At 46.7% G+C, this 19,973-nt stretch overlaps 1 protein-coding gene across 1 annotated transcript in view; it reads left to right on the top strand.

The window, feature by feature from the left end:
* The window catches only part of Dner (delta/notch like EGF repeat containing), a 297,502-nt gene that overhangs the window by 242,269 nt on the left and 35,260 nt on the right, over positions 1 to 19,973 (top strand). The window contains exon 9 of the mRNA XM_026396251.2: positions 17,284 to 17,406. Within this exon, the coding sequence (XP_026252036.2) occupies positions 17,284 to 17,406 (123 nt within the window). The remainder of the gene's footprint in view (positions 1 to 17,283; positions 17,407 to 19,973) is intronic.

Below are 19,973 nucleotides of genomic sequence, written 5' to 3'. Positions count from 1 at the left end.
CAGATGGAGACTTGTCTAAACTGTTTTGTAACTAAGCCATCAACTCCTCTCTTGCTTTGTGGTTGGAAGTTGTTATTAAGCACTCACTACTGTTTTCTGGCTGCTGGAGAGTGTCTGAGAACCCTGCAGGCTCTGCCTCCTCCCTGGTGTGATGGGCGGGGCCTGGATTCTCAGGTGAGAGAGCCTCCTCAGAGCCCCAGCTGGACCTGTAAGCAGCTGTGAGTCGGCCTCTGTGGGCTACTTTCCTCTTCTGTAAAATGGGGGTAAACATCAACATCCAAGCAGATGACACAGACGTCATTGACTCTGAAATCTACGAACTGACGGCGGGGCAGTGCAGATCTCAGGCATTTCTTTTCCTGGGAAAGACCATTGAGGAAATTATGAGATCTGTGCTTGATTATCTTCTTCTGAGGTTCTAGGTTAGTGCTGGGGTCGCCGTGGGATCAAGCTTCACGGCCGTCGTGGGCACTCTTCAGTGATCCGCACACACGTAGCTTTGTCAGGGATGGGGAGGTTGCTGGCTGCCATCACAGCTCTTTGTGACTCTAGTCAGAGATAATGAAGGGACAGGTGGGAGGCAAGTCTCAACTAGACTGGTTTCCTGAGGGACCAGAGTCCTCACCCAGTGGGACCCGGGGTCATCGTCATTCTCTGCCACGACAAGGAGCTGGTTAAGGGTGGAGCCTGGATCCCACCCAGGCAGTCAGGATCCAGAGCCTCTGTTGCCTTTGAGCAGATAGGAAATGGGGTCAAACCGTGACCCTCACTCTCCAAGGGACTGAAAAATGAAGGTGTGAATCACATTTACTAAGTGCTAGTTGTCTTAATAGCCAGCTCAAATTCACACCTGAAGTTGAGATCATCACCCACATTGATGGCACTCTGTTCACCCGGGGAGTGACCTGATCCAGGCGGCTTTGCTTCTGGTAGCTCCCATCCCTGAGAACCTACGACATCTAGACTCTGCCAAATGCTGAACGTCTTTTCTCTTACTTGTTCCTTAGGCCTTGAGGCAGAGCTCAGTGGTAGAGCACTTGCCTCGCCTGTGTGAGGACCTGGGTTCAATCTGTCCCAATATAGGCAACAAAAACCACTCTCAGTACGCCTATCCTTCCACTTAAGGTCAGGGAAAGTGGAGCATTGAGAGTTCAGACAGCAGGAGGTGGAGGTGATGGAGGACCAGTTTTAACCTAGATTTGCCTGACATTCAAGCCCCTGCTCTTGACCAAGAGGCTGGACTTTTGGAAGCCTAGTTGTGGCCTCCCATGTCATGTGTGACCCTGTCCTCTGGCTTGTGGTTGGACCAATCAGGAGAACAACTTCCAGACTCGCCTGTCTCAGGAGTGCTCCTGAGCATGGGATGCCAGTTGCAGAGGCGGTCTTGATTGTCATTTGGTGAATGACTTTTTTCACCAATAGAAGCTTCTCGGTTCCTGGCACGGAGGAGTTCAACTCATGTCGGACTGAGTGGAATGGCTTGAGAGCAGGTAGACCCCTTCTGCCTTGGCCTTACCCTGAAGGTCCAGCAATCTGCTACTTTGAAATTGTTGCTGAGGGCTACCTGCAAATGATTTCACTTGACCTGGATGCACTTAATTAAAGAAACTGCTCTTCCTGTGACTCAAAGGAGAAAGGCAGTCACAGCCATGACAGATGAGCTGCCCTGCAGGTTGTGTAGGTTCTCTTGATTGGCATGTCTCACTTCTGGGGTCCCCAGTGGCTACTAGCAATTTTTCTTGCCCCAGAATTCCTAAAAGCCTCCTGCACTGATTGCTTTATACCAGGGACTCCTTTGCTCTTGTTTCTCTTCACCTGGCTCTGGAAATATCATAGTTTGAAATGTTCTTTCCTCTTCATCTTTGACTTTTGTGTTTTTAGTTCTCTGCCTTGAGGTAGTCTGATGTCACGCACTGTCAGTAGCACACCTTTCCAGGAGGCTGGCTCAGTGACAAGAATGAGGTATCCACTGGGTCTCAGAACTTGGGGATTGGAAACCTGTAACCATGTGCCCTCATAGATGGTGTCTGAGATACGTTGTGACTGATGGAAGACGGCGTTCTAACTCCAATTAGACAACCAGGTATCTTTGGCTGCAAGACCTATTTTTTTTTTCTGGGCTTCTTGCCTTCAATAGGCTTTTAAATTCCGCAGTGATTTGAATTTGTATAAGAACCTGGGGACAGTGCCTCACAATTTTTCCATTGGTCGTGCCCATCAATTTGCAGTTGGAGAGCACACTTTAAAAAAGTCGTTGTCTTCACTGCTTTTATATGATTGCTTCAGTTTTAATGAAGATCCAGAGTTCTCAGGTTTGCCGAAGCAGACTGATACAGGCTCTTCTCTGTGTCAATCTTAGCTTTTGTCAACTCAGATCAGATACTGATTTTCCTGAACAGTGTGTCCTCTTCATCTTTCTCAAGGGCTTCCTTACACAATGCCATGATTCTCTATTTAGAACCCCATTTGGCTTCGTAGGGGTGGCCTACAGAGATCCTTAGCTGGTTGGAATGAAGTCTTTTATTTTCTTTTGTTTGTTTTTGTTGCACTAGTTACTAGAGATTGAACCCAGGGATGCTTTACCACTGAGCTACATTCCCAGTCTTTTCTTTATTTTATTTTTTTGTGACAGAGTCTCCCTAGATCACCAAAGGTCTTACTAAGTTGCTAAGGTGGCCTTGAACTTTTAATTCTCCTGCCCAGGTCTTCCAAGTTGCTGGGATTACAGGCATGTGCCACCATGCCCGACTTGGACTGAAGACATCAACATGTCTTTTTTTTTTTTTTTTTTTTAAAGAGAGAGTGAGAGAGGGGAGAGAGAGGGAGAGAGAGAGAGAGAGAGAGAGAGAGAGAGAATTTTTAATATTTATTTTTCAGTTCTCGGCGGACACAACATCTTTGTTGGTATGTGGTGCTGAGGATCGAACCCGGGTCGCACGCATACCAGGCGAGCGCGCTACCTCTTGAGCCACATCCCCAGCCCACATCAACATGTCTTAATGACATAATGATGATTGCCAGGATTGTGTTTCAACTTCCTCTACCTGATGTTTTTAATGGCAAAAACTATCACAGAGTGAAGGTCTCAGGTCTCACTCATTACCCAGCTCTTACTTTAAGGTTGGATAAGCCCACCCGAAAGAAGATCTGTATTGCCTGGTGCCATGATTTTGACAAAACTCTCCTTTATCAAATACTCCCTAAAATACCTTTCCTTCCAGTTCTCTGATACCTAAAAGTTGATTTATATGGTTTTATTCTTTTAAGCTAGGCATTGTCCTTAGCAATTAAACCTTTGTATCAGTTGGTTAATGCTGCATAACAAGCCACTGCAAAACTTGGTGGCTTACAACAACCATTTATTGTTTACGGTTCTGTTGACTGATAGTTTGTGCAGGGCTTGGTGAGGAGGTCTCGTCTCCGCTCCGTCTGGTGTCAGGTCTCCTCGTCCTGGTGCTGACAGTTAGCTAGAGTGGTGGGACAAGGGGCCACATGTCTCTCACCTTCCAGCAGACAAGGCTCAGCTTCTTCACTCACAGCTGGTTCCCACCGCAGCAGCAGAGGACCAGCAGTCCGCTCTTCAAAGCTTGGTCTTCTGTTGTCACTAATGTTCCATTGACCTCAGTCACATAGATGCTATGTCTCTCTCCCCTTCTTTCCCCCTCCCTCCCTCCCTTTGGCACGGGGGATTGAACCCAGGAGCACTCTCCCATTAATCCACACCCCAGCCCTTTTAAAATCATATTTTGAGAGAGTCTCACTAGGTTGTCCAGCCTGGCCTTGAATTTTTGATTCAGGGTAGTTGGGATGACAGGTGTGCACCACTGTACCTCACAACAGACTCTATTTCCTGATGGCAGAAGTTGCAAAGAATTTCTGGCTTTTTTTTTTTTTCTTTTACAACCTACTACAACCTTAAACGTAACAATATAAAGAATGTGGAATATGTGTGTGTGTGTCACATATATGTTTTTCTTACATAGAGAATACTTTGTGTGTGATATATATAAATGTTTTGTGTCTGTGAAATACATACGTACTTCTGTGTGACATATATACTTTGTGTGTGTGTGTGAATGATTATATATCCTCTATGTAAGAAAAAAATGAAAGAAAGGGAATTGAAAACAAGACCATTACATAATCAGCTTTCTTGAAAAGAAGAGGTTCCGCTGAGCTTGTCTACTCATAAGGGAAGGAGAAGGGATTCCCAGGGACAACTTCTTTTTCTTAGTTCCTTGTTCTGCATAGATTGTACTTGGTCCTTGGCTGTATTTCAAAGAAGTTTCACTTCCCACTTTAGATTATCAATGCTCATATTCTCTTAATATTGCAAGTTACCAAGTAAAGACATAGTTTTGATTTTCCTCTGTTTTATAACTTATTAAGTGAAGGATGCTTTCCTTTTCATCTTTAATTGAAGATAGTCATTTAGAATGGATTCAGGATTAATCAGATCATTCAATTGCGGCTCCAGTTTATTTACATTTTGAGATTTTCACAGTCACAATGTTTTGCTCTCGGTCACACAAAAACTTTCTATCACACAAACTTTTCTCTCCCATAAAAACTATGCATTTATGAGGTCTCACAGCACAGCTTTGACAGATCATGTCTCCCTTTTTAGTTTGTGAACATGACCACCTCTGATTGTCACTTTCTGATAAAGATTCCTTTTGGCGAAAACATATTCCTATTGGTGAAGGAAGCTGGATGGGAAAAAAGAATCGTGCTCACTAATCTGAATCAGGACTTGTTCCTCTGCATCCTCTTAGGTGTGTATGATTCCTGCAGTTCTGGGCTACACTTGCAGAGTTCCTGATTCAGTAGGTCTTGAGTGGGGCCTGAGAATGTACGTCCTAAAGTTCCCAGGTGAAGTGGATGCGGGCTGGTTTGAGGACCGCTCTGGGAGAACCAATGATACAGTTCAGTGAATGCAGACATCCCAAGGGAGTGTACAGGTTGAGCGTCCCTTATCCTAAATGCTTAGGACAAAACATTTTGGGTTTCTGAGATTTGGGGAATATTTGCAGAATCATAATGAGATATCTTAGGATTGAGACCCGAGTCTAAACACGAATTCACTTATGTTTCATATACACACAGACTGAAGGTAATTTTATGTAGCATTTTTGATAATTTAATGTGCCTCCTCTGCAGCCCTTCACCTAAGGTCACATGTGGACATTTGTATGTATTTTCCATGTTGGTTCTCAAAATGTTTCAGATATTAGATCGTTTCAGGTTTTATATCTTAGGAATAGGACTATTCAACCTGTCTATTAATAACCGAATAAATGACAAATGAAAATAAAATTTAACCCATTGTGAGACACATTAAGAGGAATTAAACATTGCAAAAACGTTCTTGTATTTTAACCCTTAAAATTTCTGTTTGCTAATGTGCATATTTGCATGAAAAGGGTCATCTAGGTTTCATTTCTCTCCAAGGCGCTGCACTAGAACCTTAGTCTTTGATTTTGAGCCCCTGCCCCAACATTGCGATGCCGCGCTGGGTCCAGCAGGCCCTCAGCTACAGCCACAGTGAGAAACCTCTGGAATGTGAGGGTTCAAGGCTGCCTTTTCTTTTCTAAGTCTCTTGTCATCCTGCTTAACCTCAATGTAAACTACCTCAGCACAGTGATGTTTCAAATCAAGCACCTGTCATCCATCATGCTTTGCATCAATCCGGGTGCTTTAATCATGGTGTTATGAGCATTTGCATTTAAAAATAATTTTATAGAGCCCACAAGAGAAATAGACCACTTTATAATGAATCACTTCGACTGTCAATACCTCAGATGTAGAGGACATGTTAGTGAATTTGTTTGTGACTGCAAACGAATGTTTGTTGAGTTTTGTTCTTAAAGGCAATAGTGTTTCTTCTTTAGATAAAACTTGGTGGATTGACTTGCATCTCCTCATGCCATGTGTCTCATTTTATAGAAGACATTTTTTATATAGTATTCCGTTCCTAAATTCTTGAGAGACATTTTCCCCTTCCTTTTAGCTGGCACAGATCATAGGTAGAATCTACCCTCTAGTGGCCAAAAGCAACATGGAAAAAAACGACTTAAGAAGGCTAACGTATGAGGAGGAGATGGGTGTTTTTCCTCACACGATGTGTTTTTAACCTAGTTCTGAAGGCACTTAGAAAACCATCAGTTGCAATACTACAATTAAAATGATGAGATCAAGATGGTCAGAAAATTCCCAAGCTGATGGTCAAGTTTAGGTTTTCAAGAGCCTGAGGGAGACACACAGGTGCTTCTGTTAATGCAGGTCTGCTGTGGCGTTCACTTCACCGGCATCATCTACGATACACTCTTTTGTTAGGTTTTAGTTATTTTTGAAGGAGGATGCTATTTGTAAGTGTGGAGAGCAGAATAGTCAGGGTTTGCTTTTCTACCATATCTTTAATAATTTTTTTCAAATGAATTAGTTATGATTTATACTTTTGATAAATTCTGAGAAGTTTCTGGATTTTTAACATCTCCAATGATTTTTCTGTATTAAAAGGTGTAACTCTTCTTTTAAAATGCATTTTCTTTATTAGAAGTCTATCTTAGTATGATGGCTGTTCCTTGTGGCTTGAAACGTCTTCCTTAATAAGATTGATCTTTTCCCTTTAGAGACGATAAGAATTGCCTTTTTCCTTATTCCCTAAAGAAATTCCATAATAAAGTCAAGCTTTTTCTGATGTTACCTGTTCTTTTACTCTCCAGTCAGGTGTTAGACATAGAACATGGTTATCATTTTCCTCATTATGGATGACACGATTTGGAGTTGCAATACTACAATGAAAATATCCATAAAGCACAGATGAGTTTATCCCTTTGTATTATACAAATGATGTATTTCCATTGTAGAAATCATAAAATATGAATGTGCCTATTTAAATCTATAAAATAATCCCTTAATCAAACCACTGTCCATTTTGGAAAATATTTTCCCAGGCCTTTTTATGTATATTTGTACTTAGCAGAAAAGAAATCTTTTGCATTTATGAATTCAAAGGTTATTCCACCCTATGATTTGATTTTCTTTGCAAATGAACTCAATTTGATCAAATATCTTCTATATTCACCAATCTGTGTGCTCAGAAAATGAGAAGAGGATAAACTGTTGTTGAGGAGAAAATATAGAGTTTGGAATCCAAAATGGAGCAGTGAGTCAAATGTTTTACTGTTAAGCAGGAACCTGCATCCAGCCCTGAGAGGTTAGTCTCAGGGGAAGAGGCTACGGGAAGGGAAAAGAGGAGGTTTTTTAAAAGCCAAAGACAACTAGAAGGCTTTGTATTAGAAGAATCAAGGTTTTTCAGCTACGGGCCAGTGGAATCTGGGCTAGCTGGCCAGGCACAGCGGCCGTGCAGAGCCAGAGCCCTTTGTGTCGCCCGACGAGTGGTCTCTGCTGCCCAGAAGATGCAGTGGCTCTGGGGGTGGTGTCCCAGCATCAGGCTCAATACCTTAGTTGTATGTGATGGGCACTGACTTCAGGGGATGGCACCCAGATTGCCCGTTCAGGTCAGGTTGGAACCGCAGGCCGTGAGACTACGCAGTGTGCTTAGCACCTGCTTACTACTGCTAGACATCCTGCTGGGTGCTCTCCTGTTGTCACCTTCCCGTGACAGTGCTATACACATGTTCTCCTGGGGGCAGGACAGGAGCCTCCTCTCCTCCCTCAGGGGCCCATGAGTAACCTTGATGGAGGACGTCACTCACGGGTACTGAGCCACAGCTCCATATCTGGGTGGCCCAGAGCTCCCACCCATAAACGCCGTCAATTCTGAGTCACAAACAGTGCTGAAGAAGGGAAAATGGTGTCAAGCTACTTTCTTTTAATACAAACTGAATTGGAAAGCCAAATTCTACAAGTGTTCCGTCATCTCTCAAACTCCAGAACTCCAGACAAGCCGCCATTTCCATGTCCTCCCAGGGCAGTCTCAAGGTCATTGCGCCAGGTGGTGAGATGGCCTCTTAGGGGATCTGGACGCTTCTGGAGGGACTCTGCTCCCTGCCTGATGTCATCCCACCATGTTCTGGACCAGTTTCTCTTCTTTTTTGTGGGGTGGGTGGGGGATGGGGGTTCTGTCCTTTTTTTCTTTCTTTCTTTCTGACTTCTTCTCCGGGTCTCTGCCTCCCTCCTTCTCCCTCCTCCTCCCCTCCCAGGCTCCTTTCTCCTCCTGCTCTTCCTTGTGTCTGTCTCCCTCCCACCCTGGCATCCTCCATCTTCTCACACATCACCTTTCTTTGTCAGCCACAGCCACTCAACCTCCTCAGCACCGGGTTCCATGAAGTGAACCAAGGGACTCTCCTGCTTGCTGCCGTTTTCCTGGAGAGACATGCTCCCTTTTGTTCACCTAAGGTCCAGTTCTCCTAGACGGTGTTCCCACACCCCTTTCCGCTCTAGCCCCCTCCCCAGCTGCCTCCTCCTCATGAAGTTCTGCTGCATTTGAATGTGCTCAGAACCCAGTGGGCCACGGAGGGGCCCAGCGAGGGCTAGTTCCTCCACCCCTTGTGAAGAGGTCTCCGCGTCTGCGCCTCGGCCTGGCCCTCGGCCTCTCCTCCTTCTCACTCTCACATCCTGTTTGTTACCAGGTGTCTCTGCTGACCTTTTAGATGGCCCTGACCGCCACCCCCTCATCCCAGGCAGGACCACTGCGTTGCTCCACGCGGGTTCTCCTGGTCCCCTCATTGTCCAGCAGGTCACTGGAGTCCTCTGACTGAGGTGCAGGTCAGATCTTGTTCCCTCCCTTACACGTATCACAGGCCCAGCCCCTGCCTGCCTCCCGCCTTCTGTCCCTCCGCCCATCTCCAGAGGAGCCAGGAGCCCAGTTTCCCTCCCTGGGGATCCTGCACACAGGCTGCTTCTCCTGCTGTGTGCACCCCTGCTCTCTTCTCACTCCCTTCCTCAGGGCTGCCTCGCGGGGGCACAGTCCACTGTCCCTGCCCCTGCTCCCAGCCATGTACGACTTCCACTCACCCAGCGGGTTCTATATGGATTTGGGTGTTTGATCAATCAATCAATCTTTCTTTCTTTTGATTGAACCCAGACCACACCCTCAGCCCTTTTTATTTTTCAAGTTGCGGAGGCTGGCCTTGAACTTGTGATCCTCCTGCCTCAGCCTGCCAACTTGCTGGGATTACAGTTGTGGGCCTCGGGGCCTGGCTGGCTGACGGCTTTGTCTTGGTGCCCCAGTGGAGGCGCTGCACCTGTCTGGCCTCAGTGACTGGCACACCTCCTGGTACGGAGTCGGCATTTGATAGCTCTTTGTTGAACCAAAGGATAATTGATTGAGGAGGCAAAGCAGGAGACCCAGAGGGTCACCACCTGTTGCCAAGTGGCTGTGAAAGGCAGCAGGTCTTTGCAGGGAAGAGAATGAAAACACCTGGTTTGTGCAGTTAGCATGTGTTTAGATCCGACTCTTCACCCTCCAGCCTTTTGGAAGCCCAGGGAGAGAAGTGGGAATTTGTAGATGGCTCAGCATCACAAATAACAGGGAGGTTTCACAATCTAACACTTGAACACGGCCTGTGTCTTCAGCCCTTCCAGTTCAATGTTTATAAGAACTGCAATAGTGGAAATATTGACTGGGATGGGTCTTTTGAAATGTTTTCTTTTCTGGTCCAGGTGCCATGAGCAATAATAGGATAAGAAATTAAGGAGAAATAGAAAGAAGCGATCTCCACAGCCTGTCCTCATGCACCAATAACGTCCTGGGTTACTTAGAACACTTCCTGTTCACACACGTTTTCAAGCTTTATTGTGTGTGTAGTGGGTGTGGCTGCTCAGTGAAAGGTGTGCATATTCAACATCAGCAGGTCTGTTTAGAGAGAGCATCTGGGTGCTTGACAGGATTAATGCAGGCAGGGGAGACACCCTGGGATTATTTTTTCTCTTCTAAATAGATTCCTAGTATGAACCTAGCAGCGAAGAGACACGAGGGAGACAGACACAGAGTTTCCCTTGCCATACAGCTTTGCCATAGTGAAATGAAAGCATCACCTGATACCCCACAGTGCCGCAGGACTGTGTCCCTCGTGAGTTTCACCAGAATTTGGAAGCTCACAGTCCTACTGATAGAGTAGGATGACACTCTCTGTGCCCATATCTTTAACCTCTAGGGGCGAGGGAGAGGATTTGATCTCTTGGGAGCTGCCTAGACTTGAATCAGGGAGTGATAGCCTTTCACATTTTATCCACTCCCATGGAAAGAGGCGAGCATCCTCACCAGGACTGTCCCCACACTCCCACTTACTTCAGCTCAACTGCCAAGCAAAAACAAACCCCAAACCCCCAGAGCACTCTAAACCCTCCCTCACCTCCCTCGAACCAGTCTGCGCTGGGGAGGGAGCCTGGGGCCTGATCTGCTGGTCCTGGACGTGTTGTAACGGTTCCTTGAAGGTCCTGCTTCGCTTCTTTTTCTGAGGTGGCAGGAAACCCACATCACCCTCCAGAGGTGACACAAAATAATGAGTTGCCAGAATTTGTCACCCCAGGTTGAAAGCCATCGGGCTACAGCCAGAGTCTTACAGTTCTGGATTTCTCAGTGAGACGATGTGACAGGCCAGGCGAGGGGTAGCTGGTGTGGGCCAGTGCCGTCTTGCTCGAAAGATTAGCTGGCGTTGTCTTGGGCTCCTATGAGAGGGAACGAGGATCTGGTGGAGAAGAACTCTCCTGTCCACGAGGAGACTAGGAACCAGCAACGCTTCAGACAGGACCTTCACCTGCCACCCATCCATGATGGACTGTCACCATCTCACCAAAGAGCAGGAATAGCTCTTCCTAGACGGCAGCTCCATCAGCCAGATTGGTGGGAGCCTGGATGATCCTCAGCCTGGTGCTGGACATGCCAGGGGCCTCCTCACATACCTCCAGGTGGGCTTTCCCCGTCATTCCTCCCTCTCTACCATTTCTTGGGTGTGACCCAGCCTCGGGTATCCATGGGATAGCACTGCTGGAGTCACCCCAGGGGTTGGTGTGACCGCAGACCACAGGGCAGATGTCCTGCAGCACTTCCCGAACACTCGTGCCTTGGCGGGGTTTGCTCTCACTCTTTGCAGCCATTTGAAAACTGTGTGTCCTCAAATCATCCCAAGTTGCTCTCATAAAGAGGATCTAGGACAGTGGGTCTTAAAAGAAATTTTTGTGCTCCAACAGATATGTGACCACATCTGGAGACCGTTTAAATCATCACAACCGGGGTGGGGTGGTGCCCCTGAAATCCAGCACGTAGAGTGCAGGCCTGCTGCTGCTGGGCACCCTGCAATGTGCGGGACAGCTCTGACCTGGTCAAGCATATCAATGCAGCGTCCCCTTATCCATGGGATCCATTCCAAGACCCCCAGTGGATACCTGACACCAGGTGAAGTGCCAAACTCTGTATGGTCATCCATTGGCATTTGGGTGGTGCTGGTTCCAGTGCCCCTCCCCCATGGATACCCTAACCTGCCATGCTCAGGTCCTCTGTGTAAAATGGTGTAGTATCTGCATATGGCCTACCCACATCCTCTTGTATACTTTAAATGTCTCTAGATTATTTATAGTAACTAACAGAATGTAAATGCTATGCAAATAGCCTTTACTGTATTGTTTAGGGAATAGTGGCAAGAAAAACACTGTACCTTTTCAGTCAAAGGCAGCCTTTTTCCCAATATTTTTGAACCTTGGTGGGTTAAATCCACAGTGCACAGCCTGCAGGTAGTGAGGGCTGGTTCCCCCTGAGCACACCTAGAATACACCATGGATGCCCGGAAAAGGGGATGGATGATTCATGTCCCAGGCAGGACAGAGAGAGATGGTGTGAGATTTTATCATGCTACTCAGAGGAGCATGCAATTTATAACTTCTGAATTGTTTATTTCTGGAATTTTCCATTTAATATTTCCAGGCCACCATTTGATGCAGATAACTGAAACTGCAGAAAGTGAAACTCCAGATAGGAGGGAACTTCCGTAGTCCTGGGGTTGAAAAAAAACCTGATCTGAAATGTTACAGACTGAATCATGTCCTTCCAAAATCTGTGCCCTGAAGTCTTAACCCCCAAGGTGCCTTTGGAGATAGAATTTTTAAAAAGGTGATGAGCATTCAGGGAGACCAAGAGGGTGGGTCTCTGACCCAACAGCACTGGGGGCCTTGGAAGAAGTGTTCCAGGGGTGCTCACATACAGAGAAGAAGCCACGTGAGGACTCAGTGAGAAGGTGGCCATCTAGGACGAGGAGAGAGGTCAGAGGGCAAACGGAACCTGCTCCCAGCTTGGCGTTGGACTTCCAGCCCCCAGAAAGGAGAGAAAAGAGCTTTCTGTTGTTTAATAGAACTGGTCTGTGGTACCTTGTTATGTCACCCCCCCTTCCTATCACGTCCCCCCAGCAAACTAACACTAGCATGCATCCTGGGGACAACATGGGGGGGAAGCAGGAGGAGCGCAGAGGAGGTTTGACTGGGTGGCCTTGGCCCATTTCTTTACTCTGCCATTCTTATTTAATTCCCCCTGGAACTGGGACCAGTCCTGCCCACACCTTTGGATTTGCATAAGGATTAACAATTAAACAAGTCAACACACATAAAGGGCCTGACCCCCAGCAGGTGGCACTAATGTTGCTGCTCCTTGAAGGTGGGAGGCCCTGCCATTTAGCTCTGTGCCTGGGGCACCTGGAAGCTCCAGCCATCACAGGCACATCTTAAGTGGGTGCTGCTGGTAGCGTTTTGGGTACTGATTGAACTATGATGTGTATAGTTTTTCTGTTCCAGATAACTGTGGTACACAGTTCTCTGCAGTGCTGTGAACACTGCAGCTGTGGCCTTGACCTTCAAATTTATATCATAGTGGGGAAGAGAAACGGTAACCAAGTAAAGAAATAGGATTTCATCCAGTTCCAAGTGCTGTGATGGAGATAAAGATGGAGTTCACTCACTGTGATGAGTAACTGGGGTGGGAGTGTTTTTGCATCGATTTGTCAGAAAACTCTCTGAGAATGCAATATTTTTGTTTTCATCTTATACTGTTATAGGTGTTTGTTCTTTCTTGGTGACTTAAATTCTACCAGCGAGGTCATTTTCCAAAATGGTGAGCAACTGTTGGTATAGTCGTCTCTTGGTTATCCAGGAGACATTGCAGGAGAACCCAGTCTAACTCTAACCTGGGATCAGCAGTAGCTTCTAGTCCAGGACAGTATCAACAGAGTTTTCAATTACATGAACCTGGAGTAGGGAGAGTCCAAAGTTTGAAGGATGCCAGACCTTTCTTTGTTGTGCAGAAGAATCCTTGACATTGCAAGGTATTAAGTATCTCTGGTCTCCACCCACTGAATTCTAGTAGAAAGTTCCAACCCTTGTGATAAGAACTCTTCCCACCTCTAGCCTCCAAAACATCCTCTAACCAACATCCTCTTCCCTGTTAAGATCTGTGGTTTGGAGGGGCTCCAATGACCTCCTGCTCCTCAAATCCAGTTGTCATTCTTGCGAGGTCCCTTGGCCCTCCTATCCAGTCCCCCTGACTTCCTCCCCTCCCTGCCCTCCACACTGTGTGCCTTGGGCTCTTTTCTCCTCCACCTGGTCCTTGCCCAGTGTGCTGATCTGGGTTTTTATTGTCCACCCGACATCTCTGAGATCTGACCTTAGTGCCTTCTTTCTTCCCTTTCCATTCTCTTCTCAGGGAAAACTTCAACACACCTTCCAGGCAGCTAGTCCCAAAGTGCTCTTTCTATGCCACTCACACCCATGTTTCCAAAAGCTGCTTGTGCTACCTGGTGTCCCAGCAAGGCCTCCGGTGGACATGGCCAAAGTTCAGCTGGTCCTCGTCTGATCCTGTGTTGCCCTGGTTCTACTTCTCTGTGTCGATGAAGCCATCCACTTAGTGTGAACGTGGCCGCTCTCATTCCCTTGCCCAGGTGCTGTGTTCTCTCAAGTCAAAAGCAGTTGTTGGAGCCGAATATTAGCACAGGAGCACATCATATGGAGACGGGGTGTTGGTGCTGAAGAGCAGCACCCTGGAGAGCCACTCTGGTCTCTCATTTGATTTTTAAGAAATGCCTTGGGCCAGCTTATTTTTCTTGTCCCGGGCATACCGCCCTGAGCTACTTTGTTTGCCTGAATTGATTATCAGCAGGAGGAGGCTGCCTCATTTTCCCAGAACCCCTCTCTTTTGGAAGGAATGCCTTTTTATTCAGTCTGATTCAGGCTCTTTGGCATCAAGTGTAAAGGGTGTCTTGACATTTCCATAAAGACATTTAAATGTTACTATCTCTGAAGAAACAGTTTTAGAATATGAAACCTTTATCTGTGTTTCCCCCAAGGAAGCAAAACAGAGTCAGCTCAATTATCTCTGTAAAATAACTTCCTCATTTGCTTTTCAGGTTGCTAGTAGAAAAAGATGATGATACTGTTTTCAAAATATGAAACAACTAGGGGTGACTTCGTGATTTTTGATTTCTGTCTGTGTATATAACACCTCAATCCAGAGGGTAAAGACTTGTGTCGTCATGCCTTCCTGGTTGATAAAAACCTGTGGGGAGGGGAGACCAAACACCATCAAAATGATGCTGTTTGTCCTGACCCTAGAAAAGTTTTCGTAATCAGGAAAAGGAGATGAAGGACATTTAACTCTTTATCCATACATATATCTATTATCAGAAACAACAAGAAGTCTACCCCCTTAATGAATTTTCCAATGTACAGTGAAGAGCTGTTTATAGTGTGTGCCCTTGTGCCACACAACAGCCACTCCCTGTCTCCTCCTCTTCCAGCCCCCTGTCAGCCAACATCCTACTGTTTATTTCTGTGAATTTGACCTCCTGTAAGTAGAATCAGCAATACCTGTCCTTCTGTGGCCAGCTTATTTCACCTGGCATCGTGGGCTGAAGGTTTGTCCTTGTTGTAGCCTATGACAAGATTTCCTCTTTTTTTTAAGCCTGAATAATATTCCTCTGTATGTGTATGTATGTGTCACTTTTTAAAATTCATTCATCTGTTGATGGACATTCTGGGTGTTTCCACTGCAGTGAACATGGAGTACTAATACATCTTTGAGACCCTGTTTTCAGTGCTTTGGGATAAATACCCAGAAACAGGATTGCTGGATCGTATGGTAGTTTTATCTTTATTTTTGGAGGGATCTCGTTACTGTTTTCCATAGCAGCTGCACCACTGGAATTTCCATCAACATGGCCTAAGGGTTCCAGTTTCTCTGCATCCTCATTGATGCTTGTGATGTTTGTTTTATTTGTTTTATAATGGCGATCTTAACAGGTATGATGTAATATCTCATGGTACTTTTGATCTGCGCTTCCCTGATGATCAATGATGTCAAGTATCTTTTCACCTCTTACCTAGTGCTATTACTTACACCATACACACAAGTAAACTTGGAATGGATTAAAGATTTAATGCAAGACCTGAAACTGTGGACGTCCTAGAAGAAAACCCAGAGGAGCAGCCTCATAGCATTGGTCTTGGCAGTGATTTCTTGGATAATGAAATCCCAGGCCACAGGTGCAAAAATAGACCAGAGCCACTGCATCAAACCAAAGGCCTCTGAGTAGCAAAGGAAAGCATCAGCAGAGAGAAACGGTGGCCTGTGGAATGGGAGGAAGCATTTGCAAAGCATGATTTGATAAGGATTTTATACCCAAAACTCCTATAAGAAGAAAGATCTTCCAATGACCTGAGATCAGGACTCAGCAAATGTGTTCTATAAGGGCCAGATAGTAAATATTCAGGCCTTGAAGCCCACAGGTCTCTGGAGCAACTACCCAGCCTGCTGTTGCAGTGAGGAAGCAGCCACAGGAGACATAAACACAGCATAAAAGCAGGTGGCCATGTTTCAAGGGCAATCTTATTTGCAGAGACAGGGTGGATGGATTTGGCCTGTGGGCTAGAGTTTGCTGTCCTCTGATCCAGGGTCTTTGCTCTGGGTCTGGGGGCGGGGGGGTCCTATGCAGTGCCACATACTTAGCAGCATCCTTGTTCCTACCTGATAGATGCCCTGTCCCCTCAACCCAGCTACAGAATTCTCTAAAGGTTCTCAAATGTCACCTCTGGGTGACAGAATTGCTGCTGGTTGAGAATCTTTAACCTAGATGATTGAAATAATCTGATAAAGAGTAATAGGAAATATTTCCCCAAAATTACAAAATGTAGGGTAAGATAGAACAGTTGAAACCCATGGTGTATTTGTCTTAGGTAGGTCAAGGTCTCTTCAAAGGGGCCATTATCACTGCCTAAATTTGGAAAGCAGTTCAAAAATAACTGAAGTGGCAACACACTTGAAAAGTGCTCCGTTAATAATGCAAATATGAGCTTAACCTACTTTGGCGATAAGCACAGGAGCCTCCGGTTCCACTCCCGAGCGTGTTCTAATGGGGCTTTCTGAGTTCAGGGGTCGGCTGTGGGGTGTGTTGAAGGGGCTGGGGAAACCTGTTGTTCTGATTCCCACTAGTGCAACGGGTTATTTTTTCTGCTTATCTAAATTGTGATTTGGGAAGACACATGTTTCTGGTTACTTGGACGGGGCCGGTGACAAATGGCCTGATTCCCTGCAAATTGTCAACAACACATGTTGTTGAAAGTTGAAATCAACATGGGCCTCGTGAGTGACTCCCCAAGAACCCTGTCTCCTGCTCACCTGGAATAAACACCTGTTTTGCACATAGGCAAGGAAAAGGCATCTTGATCAAGAAATTGCTGATTTCTTTTTCTTTATTCCTATTACACTTTTAACAATTCAAAAAATTAAGTATAGTTTGAAATACTACAACTTACATAGTCATATGTTTAATCCAACAATAACAAAACCCATTTTTTCATCAGGAATTTCATTTAAGCCCTCGGAGCTGATTTTCTCTGTGAACCTGAGAAACAAAGGAAACACATTGGTGTACGCGCCTTTTAAATTTTTTTCTTTAGTTAAGTTCATTTTTCTAATTGATCTGGAAGGAAAGTGTGGTTCTTGTCCTTGAAAGAACCTGTTTGTCATTCCCCTAAGGCTCTAGTCCACACGCTGAGGTGCCCATCGCCCCCACATCAGAACCACTGTGATACCCTCCAGTGGCTAAATGGGATCACATCTTCCATAGTGGGAATCACAGAAGAGCGCAATAAGAATACTTTTGTTGTTGATAGCCTCCCCCCAAATCCACGGTTCAGTCTTACCCTGTAAGATCCGGCTCCCCAACCCCAGCTGTCGGGGCACTCTCCAGGGAGTACCTGGTGCCTTCCTAGCAGGCTGATCCAGGGCGGGTTCCAAGTGGGGCTCCTCTGACGGCAGGCCTTTCTCTCTGTCCCCAGGATACCACGGTCTGTACTGCGAGGAGGAATACAACGAGTGCCTCTCTGCTCCGTGCCTGAACACCGCGACCTGCAGGGACCTGGTTAATGGCTACGAGTGTGTGTGCCTGGCGGAGTACAAAGGTGAGCGGTTCTTGGCCTTCCTGAGCCAGCTGGCTCCCCATGACCTCCTCCCGGCTTCCTCCACTTTAATGCATATGCCTCTACTTAGAGCATGGATCTGTTTAGAATCCAGATCAATACTGAGGCTGGAATGGTTTGGGGGTCTGGGGAGACCAATTTGCAAGTCTTAAGTTTCTTCCTGATAAACTGAAAAAAACTCTCACCCTTTCCTCCTTCTTGTATCCCAGCTCTCTCTTCTGTTGAATGTCTAAAGAGCCGGAAACAAAAAGCATTATTAAGGTGGCCTGGGAGGTGCCCGTGAGAGGCCATGCAGGGGACAGTGGAAGAAGCAGCAGGTCACTTGGTGGGAAGATGGCAGGTCTGGTCCACAGTCAATACTCCCGTGCCCCTGCTCTCTGCTGGAGGTGACCTAAGGAGGTAGACTGTGCGGAGGACTCTCCAACGCATCTGAAGATCTGGGTTTTCAAAAGGATGTAGGTCTGGGGGCCTTTGCTTGAAGCAAAGAGCAGGGAGCACCAAGGACTCGGACATCTGTGCCTCTCAGGCCCCCTCAGCTGGTTGAGAGGAAGCACTGTAAATGTGCTGTGTGGGACTCTATGAGGCAGAGGTGTCCCCTGACCTCACGTATATGGGCTGCCCTTTAAGAGAATTGCCCCAGGGCTAAGCTAGCCCTTTATTTATTGTGTGGTAGGAGAAAATAATCTCACTCACACTGGGTGAGAGCCCCAGGACCCCCAAACTGGAGGCCTCTCTCTGCCCCAGGCCTTAGCAGACAGGACCCAGTTGGCTGGCCCATCCAGCACTGGGGGAGGCTCTCCAGTGTCACCTGTGTGTCATGATGGCCACCCTCCAGCCCAACCAGGACAGGGAGCTGGTACTAGCAACTCGGAGAGAGAGAAGGAGAAGGGAAAGGGAAAAGGAGAAGGAAATCGAGGGAAAGGAAAACAAAATTGAGTCCCTAACCACTGGAGAGGAAGTGAGAAAAGTAACGTGTACCACCCCAAATTGAATCTGGATCCGGAAAAGCAAAAGGAGGAACCACTTTATGAAAGACGTAAAAATATGAGGAAATGGAAACCATGAGTGAAAAGATAGGAAATGTGGAGACAAGATCTGAGGGAACTGCTTCCGTGTGAGTGACAGACGCTCCGGGAGAAGGGACACAGGGAGACAAAGCAGAGTTGACTGACTTCAAAGGGAAGAGGGCGACGAGCTGAAGGGAAACCTTGTTTCAATACAGTGGGTGCCTGGAGTGATTGAGGAGGGTGACGCCCAAGTTGAGATTTCTGGGCAGAATCCTAGGATAAAGAGAAATGTTCACAGGATTCTGCCCATGGGTCGAGTTGCATAGTTGCACCAGCTTGAGCTGCTCTTCTCTCTAAGGAAGGTGGACAACAGTGGAGCCATATTTTTAAGGAAAAGGGACTGGGCATCAAAAGATCATCCGTATTTGATGGCGAAAGAAAGACACGGCTGTCTCTTGAAGGGTCCAGAAGCCACCCGCCACGCCCTCTTCAGGAATAGCGTTTTAAACAGTGTCCTCACCCGATGGGAACTAAGTCGGCACAAAGACGTCCAGGTGGGGAAAGCCTTAGAATGCCGGAACGCGGCCCTGACTTCCTTCAAGGCAGGGGTCAACCTAGAGAGGTGACATTGATGTGACTGCGAACAGTAATTGAAAGGCAAAGGAAAGTCTCTTAATTAAAACACATTTCTATTGCTCCATAACAAATTGCTACACACTGGTATTAAGGCGACTTCAAATGCCTTTTTAGATTTTTTTGTCTGATTGTTCCGTGGGTTAGATGATAACCTGGGTTCCTTGGAGGTCCAGCATCTCAGAGGACAGAGTAAAGCTGCTGGCTGGGCGGAGCCCTCCTCTGAGGTTTGACTGGGGACAAGCTGCTGGATCCCCTGCAGCTCAGGGGCAAATTCACATCCTCCTGGCTGTAGAATTGACACCGGCCTGCTCCTTAGAGGCCCACAGCACTGAGAGCCAGGCTCCTTCCTCCCAGCTCCCGGATTCAGGGGCGGCCTGGACCCTCTTACGGGCGCACCCTGGCCAGGTCAGGCCCACTTAGGGTAACTCAGAGCCAACCTATTAGGACCATAAGTGCGTCTTCAGAATCTCTTAACTTTGCCATATGCTTTTGATTAGAAGCTCAGACCCAAAGGGAAGGAATTACACTGGGAGTAAGGGTCACCCAGAGTCTGTCTGCCACACCTGCTCTTAAGGACAGATGTAAATAAGCAAACTAAAGTTTTGTATTATTTTAACCAAACTCATGACTCGGAGAGAGTGGGATAGGAAGGCCTGGGAGGCACATGGGCGTGTTCAACGGGCAGGTAAAGTGTTGAGTTTTGCTAAATTGATGAGGCTTGGGTTTAAACTGCTGAAGATGGGAAGCAGCCGCTTGCAGTGCCCAGTCAATGGTGGCACTTTCCGAAGCAAGAACTTTGGCCTGTGAGTGGCAGGTCAGGGGAGGGAACAGGAGGATCGAGAGGCAGGAGCGGGTCCCGTCTCCAACCAGAGGAAGGGCGAGGGAAGAGAAAGCCTGAGACCCCGA

The sequence above is a fragment of the Urocitellus parryii genome, chromosome 1 (assembly GCF_045843805.1).
Source record: "Urocitellus parryii isolate mUroPar1 chromosome 1, mUroPar1.hap1, whole genome shotgun sequence".
In the NCBI taxonomy this organism is placed as follows: Eukaryota; Metazoa; Chordata; class Mammalia; order Rodentia; family Sciuridae; genus Urocitellus; species Urocitellus parryii.
The sequence above is the reverse complement of the archived record's forward strand: the minus strand, read 5'-3'. Positions and strand labels throughout refer to the sequence as shown.